Source organism: Phalaenopsis equestris, unplaced genomic scaffold (genome assembly GCF_001263595.1).
Source record: "Phalaenopsis equestris unplaced genomic scaffold, ASM126359v1 Scaffold000294, whole genome shotgun sequence".
Lineage (NCBI taxonomy): Eukaryota > Viridiplantae > Streptophyta > Magnoliopsida > Asparagales > Orchidaceae > Phalaenopsis > Phalaenopsis equestris.
The window spans coordinates 350,288-357,438 of NW_018164736.1; the positions used below are offsets into that span (position 1 = coordinate 350,288).

Consider the following 7,151-nt stretch of genomic DNA (forward strand, 5'->3'; position numbering starts at 1 on the left):
TTCTAAAATTATATATATATATATATATATACGTAAATTAAAACGTCCTTCCGAAGCGGGCGACGGGACTTCACTTCTAGCGACCGACAGCTTCTTACGGGCGACCAAACCCACAAACTTTAACAAACCTCCTTTTAGCTGCCGACAACCACCCAATTCTTATGTATTTATAAATCAAACAAGCTTAATATTTTACAGTTATACCAAATAGATCTTTCATATCAAAGCAAAATACCATTATTTTAACTTTAAAAGTGAAATACACCTTTTATGTATAGATAAGCATGGTAAAGTGGCACATATGTGAAATTGAAGTTTAGGTGTTAGATAAGTAAATACATAAGAATTGAGTGCTATGCATGTAAATCTTCTTTTATAATTGTAGAGGCATCAAAGAATGGTGTTCGCAATAACACAAGGAGTCTAGTGACTTCTAAATATATCTTTAATCGTACCAAAATGATTAAAGTTTACATAAGGCCTAAAGTTTCACCTAAGGTTATGCATAAATACACAAAACCATTGAATCTTAAATCGTACCCATTGAAAAGCTCTTTGAAAATATCAAAATACCCGATCACGATTAATTTTTTTGGCATTTTCTTTGGAAAAACCTCGAAAGTTGTTCAATTATTACCCATAGTATTGTGGCCATAGATATTTTGATTCAATTATATGCTTCATCGCAGCCCATTTAATTAAGATAAAAACTTGCAGCAATCTCAACTTTTATCACTAGTTTGAGCAAAGCCAAAATTTAGCATATGCAAATATAATGTGTCTTGCATTGATAATGTAATGCTTAACAAAGAAAATACCTAAATTAATGAACTACTCTAATAAAACATTAGTACTCTATCAAGGTAGGTTTGTAGTGCTTTACCTAAGGGCCTGTTGGGGATCACCTCTTTTTTTTTTTTTTTTGCTTTTACTTTAAAAACATATTTGTTTAGTAGATTTTTTATATTTTTTTATTTTTTATTTTTGAAAACAAATTAGCTTGTTATAACATACCTAACATTTTATTTCAAATAAAACATAAACAAAACAAAACATAAATAAGAAAATAAAAAAACAAAAGTGATCCCAAACGGCCGCTAAGTTATTCACTCAAAGGGAAGATAAGGGCACATTAAATTCCAAAAGGTACTGAACTGACCTCTACAATTGACTTCGTATACGTAGAGTAGTTCATAGCTAAATGCTATTAGTTAATATACCTCTATATTTTTTTTTTACAATGAACAAACAAGCATAACATAAATTCCAAATTAGAATTTCATAGTATTTGTCATAGATTCAATGTCTGAATGGACATGACATAATCATTGTTTGTAATGTAATAATTTCTCTGCTTCCTATCCTCTATGAAAAGTTGAATAAGTTCTTAGCATCTATCAATAAATTCAATCAAAACATTACAAGGTTATCGAAGCTTTTATCAGATATATCAATGACTGTAATGATATTATGATTATCACTTACACATAATGGAATATAATACAGAGAAATGCCAAATGAGAAAACTAGTAGACATTACTAATTTTTTGAAATGTTATGCCAGCTTCTGTGCCGCCAAAAGAGCAAAAGAATTACACGCATACACAGTTCAAGGTTTACTAACCATTAATTTGGTTCATCGAAGTGTTAAAATGCAGCAAAATTTATCAGAACCAAGTTCCAAAAGCATGCAATAGGATTCAAGAAGTACATTAAAAGTTCCAAAAGCATGACACTATGGTCTATGCATGATAGAAGAATAAAATTTAATCAAACCATTCCAACTCAGCTAAATATATTCACCAGGGATGTCAAAAATTGACCCCACGTGCCAATATGACTCGAAATCTACTCAAAAAATCCGGGTGAGGGATAACCCAAATATTTTTTTAGTCGGGTTTGAATCAAATAATTTCACACATTTATTATTCGAATCAAACCGAAAACCCAAACATGACCAGAATAAGCACAAAATTTCAGGTCGGGTTCAAGTTGATCCTATGCGGTCATTTTCAGGCAACCCCAAACCTCGCCCACTAACCCGAATTGACGCTCCTAATCTTCACCAGCTCCAATTTAAAATCGATGTCCTTACAAAAAGAGCTTAAAATCAATAATAATAATAGGCATAAGAAAAAAATTGACGCCTTCCACAGCAAAGACCGGCTAGTTTTGAAGCTAATTTGATTTGAACTGTTAAATTTAGATGTTCTATCTTCCTTACCTTACATTCATCCTTTTTGTATAAGGAAAAAATAGCATGAGATTCTTTGAAATTATCACAAATGAAAAGAGGTATGTCACTATTCTGGTGCGTTCATATGCATACAGTACGGTGTCCATGCAAGCCAAATAAGGAAAACAAAAATATAATTCATACTCAAAATATAGAGTGAAAAGTAGTTGTTTAAGTTGGTCGAATAAGTTAGATATTTCAATTGTCAATATTGCTATGGATTGATATTTGAAGGCTTTTGAATTTGTGGTTCTCGTCAGGTAAAGGGAGAATCTTTGAGTTTTTACTCAACAAAAAGCTGCTTTGGATTGATTTCCTCTTAAACATAAAGAAAATAATCATTGAGAATTTTAAGCAATGAGGTAGAAAAAAGGAATTAAGAGAAATATTCAATTTAGAGAAGAATAACATGAGGTGGGGGAACAAAGGAGAAATTTAGTGATAAATTCTTGAAATCTGTAATGAATATCTAAGGATAAAAAATTTGAGTAACATTGATGTAGGAAATGTTGCTTTAATACCAATAAGATGCATAGCAACAATGTGAAGGGATGTATGGGTTAGAAAGATTATTGGATGAATATAAATAAATAAAAGTGGATGTAAATAATTAAATAAAAGATGAGGATTAAAATAACGAGAATGGAGTAAGAACCAAAGACCTAGGTCTCGTAAATGAATGAAACCGTAACCCAAAGAGTTCAAGAACACACAACCCAAATAAAAGAGAATTCCATTGATCACTCACAGCAAAACATCATAATTCACTACACGGATTTCTACTTATAAAGCAAGATCCTCTACAATAAACTTTAACTACGAAACTTAAAAGAAAACCACTAAAATAGCCTTAAAACTAATAAAAATGATCAAAAAGTCTAAATGGCATTAAATAATTGAATAACAAAAGTAGATTCATTGGTCTCAGTAGTGGCGTCTTGATCACAAAGCCTGTCGATGCAAAGGATATAGCGAGCTCATGCAAAAGTTTGCAAGAAATCAATTAATGTTAAACTCACAATTCATAGAGCTTTCGAAGTTTTCCGAACATATCTGATGCTTGCCCGCTCAGCTGATTATTGCTGAGATTGCTGCATCATAGAATAACACTTTCATGATTAGTGCATAATAAAAGAGTAAGAAAATCAATAAAAAAAACGCATGCTTCGATCTCACAGAGTTCCAAGGTCATTCATTTCTGAAATCGAGTAAGGTACCCCACCAGTAAATGCATTCCCAGCAAGATTTCTGCTTATCAGAACCACCTTAACATTAAAATCATTTTCTCTTGCAAATATTCAGTTTAAAAATCATATGCAAAACTTAATATAATTTGATATGTCGAAATGCAGAATAACGTGGAATAAAGTGAAATACAAAATAATTTCATTGATATGAAAGGGGTATAAAAAACCCTTACATAAATTCTAGAATAAGAAAGATAATAAAAAGAAATAACATGAAATATATATATATATCACCTAATGTCTAAAATAATTAAATCATATTAATTATTTGGAAATAAAAGGAAATAGCATAAAACAGGAAAACATGAAATAGGAATGAAATAACTTCTAATGTAAGACAATAAATATAAAATAGAAAAATAAATAACTCCTTAATCCAATGAAATAATTTATTCCTCATAATTTCTCACAGTAATAAATTATTTCCTAGTATAACTCCTAACACTCCCCCTCAAGTTCAAATATGTTCAACTTGGATTTGAAAACTCCAAACAATGTGCGAGGAAGATCCTGAGATGTAGAACTTAAATTCAGTATCCCACATTGAGGTTGTCTTTGACTAAAATTCTTGCAGTATCTGTAGCTAGACGGAAGGCTCCAACAAATAATGCTGCAAGGAAGTTTAATGGAAAGTAGACAAAAACAGTTGCAGTTCCTGCAATGTATGTAGGTAGACAAAAAGCTCCTATAGGTAATGCTGCAAGGGCGTTTGTAGGGAAGTAGACAACAGTGATTGTCTTTTAACTGCAGTACTTGTAGTGTTTGTAGATAGACGAAAGACGCTAACAGGTAATATTGCAGAAGAGTTTGCAAAAAAGTATACAGCCAACAGAAAAAGCTACAGGGTATGGTTTGCAGAAAAAAACAACTCAAGAAATAGGCCTCGTTACAGAAAAAACTTCAGAGAAGGACGTACTGGAGGAAGAATTCAAGTGGAGGGTCTGCTGCAGTGAAAGTTCTAAAGAGGGCCAGATGCAGAAAAATTTTTGGAGGATGACATAATACAGAAAAAAACTCTGGAGGAGGGTCTGCTACAGGAAAAGCTCTGGATGAGGGCTTGATGCAAGGCAAGTTTCGGATGAGGGTATGCTACAGGAAAAGCTCTGGAGAAAAGACTCCGAAAAGAAATGCTCCGGAGGAAGGGTCTACTGCAGGAAAAGCTCCGTAGGACGTTGATGCATTAATGTATGCAGCTTTGTCAAATGCATTGAAGCGCATCATGATGCATCTAATAAAGAAACAACTGAAACATATGATTGTTGCATATAAAACTTCATGAAATTTCTTGTGTCTTCCTTTCAATTTGACGAGAAAGTGTTGCAACATCAAGAAAAAAACTTTCCACTGCAAGAAATGAGGCACCTACAAAAAAATATATTGGACAGGACAATAATGACTTGAATGGGCTTCCACCAAATAAGCAGCCACAAAAATACCTGAATTAAATAAACTGATGCATGGCTCTCCCTGCCTGGTCATATATCCACCCAATGCCCTCACTATAATAATGGAAGTCAGAGCAGAGGCGCCAAGCAAGTAACTTTAGGAATCAAGGAAGTCGGACTACTTGGAAACTAGGAATCCAAACTGCTGCAGCGAACAATGGCCAAAAATCAACAGGAATGACCTGCAGGGAAGGCGGCGGAACAGTTGCACCTCAAGGGAAAGCTAAAATCAAGAAAGTTATATTGTTGGAAACCAGGAAGTCAGATTGCTGTAAGGATCAGGCGCAATAAAAAATAGCGGGAAAAAATGGGGTCCTCCTTACTTATTTTCGGTGGCTGGAATATGGAGGGAAGACAAGGGAAAATAGCTCCCCCTTCCTGGGATTTCTCTGGCGGGAGAAAGTCACCCAACACATCTTCTCCACGTTTACAAAGTTTCGACGGCTGAAAAATATATGCAGTAAGGAAAGCCGACAACGGGGAACAGATCTGTCTGCAGAATTACGATGTCCTGAGATAATCCCTTTCAAAAACCAGATCTAGAATTTCTACTAGAGAGAGAAAGTTGCCCCCTTAATGTCTCCACGCTTAGATTTCCACTGAAAAGAGAAATTTTGATTTTTCCTCTTTGAAAGTTGATGGCAGGCGCAGGTCACAACTGCGGATCACAGAGGTCATGCGCAGTTCAATGAGAGATCCACAAATGTAGCCTAGAAAATCATTATGGAATAGCTGGCTCCCGCGACTTGGGATCACAAAGGGCAATCATAGCTTGGGATCACACAGGACAGGTGCAGGTCACCGAGAGATGGATAGGTCAAAATGATTCTCACTAGAGAGAGAAAATACTCTCAATTTGTTGCCTTCTGCAAAGGGTAGTCGCAAGTTGTGATCACGAAGAGGGTTGGGATTGCACAGGTCGGTCGCAACTCTACTTCCCCGCAAGGCCGCAGCTTGGGATCGTAGCAAGGGAGTCCCTATAGATCGTTGTTCAAGCGACGAGGGCCTGCACAAAGAGAAAGAGTCCCTCCTTTCTCGGAAGGACGATGGCAGGAAGGGAATTCGACGGTTCTCAAATGACGACCCGTGGTTAAGGTACAAAATTTGGCTCTGATACCATGTTGAAATTCAGAATAATGTAGAAGAAAGTGAAATACATAATAATTTTATTGATATAAGAGGGGGTATAAATAACTCTTAAATAAATCCTACAATATAAAAGATAATAAAAGAAAATAGCATGAATAGGAAATATACATCACCTAATATTTCCAATAATTAAATCATATTTATTATTTGGAGATAAAAAATAACATAAAATAGGAAAACCTAAAATAATAAGGAAATAACCCCTAGTTTAAGGAAATAAATATAAAATAAAAAAGGAAATAACTCCTTAATCCAATGAAATATTTTATTTCTCATAATTTCTCACAAAAATAAATTATTTTCTATTACAACTCCTAATAGATCACATAAACCAACTAAGTCAATATAGTAAAAAATTTATGCAAAAAGGTAAGCACAAAATGTCTGCTTTTAATAGACTTCTAAAATAGGAAAAACGGCATACATGTGAACAGCGCTTGGTGGAAGTTGGTAGGGAATGTCGCCATGCAGGTTGTTCTTGCTCAAATCACTGCACTATGGCAAATAAATCAATTGTATTAAGCAAATAAGCTAAAATAGTTTTTTTTTTTTTTTTTCTTGAATAAATGACTTAGAAATGACTTACAAGTAAGTTACAGATGTCAAGCTAGAAAGCTGGTAACCCAAAGTGCCACTCAATCCAAGTCCTAACAAATTGCTGCAAATCCATCACCAAAAGACATCAATTAATCTTCCACAAAATGAAAAAACTAAACGTGAATGAAAAGCTTAAATCTTAGTATGTACGGCCAATGTTTCAACATTTCAAACCCTTCAGCCTATTAAAAAAGGGGCATTTACCTACATAACACACAATTCTTATGTATTTGCATGTATCACACCTAAACTTCCATATTTAGACACATAACACTCTAATATTTAATTTCACATCAAAAATAATGCTATTACCACCATTTAAAAGTGAAATATACATTTTCATGCATGGGTTTAAATCACCGAAGTTCTATGTATGTAAATATGAAAATTTAGGTGTGAGACCTGTAAATACATAAGAGTTTTGTGCTGTGTATGCAAATTTCCCTAAATAAAAATTCCCATGGTACTCATCTTTAA

At 34.0% G+C, this 7,151-nt stretch overlaps 1 protein-coding gene across 1 annotated transcript in view; it reads right to left on the reverse strand.

Annotated features, from left to right (window-relative positions):
* The window catches only part of LOC110025199 (protein STRUBBELIG-RECEPTOR FAMILY 5-like), a gene marked incomplete at its 5' end in the record, with an annotated part of 66,707 nt that extends 59,972 nt beyond the window's left edge, over positions 1 to 6,735 (reverse strand). Inside the window, 4 exon segments of the mRNA XM_020725523.1 lie at positions 3,256 to 3,327; positions 3,413 to 3,484; positions 6,502 to 6,572; positions 6,664 to 6,735. Of these exon segments, the coding sequence (XP_020581182.1) occupies positions 3,256 to 3,327; positions 3,413 to 3,432 (92 nt within the window).
* Positions 6,736 to 7,151: the final 416 nt, after the last annotated feature.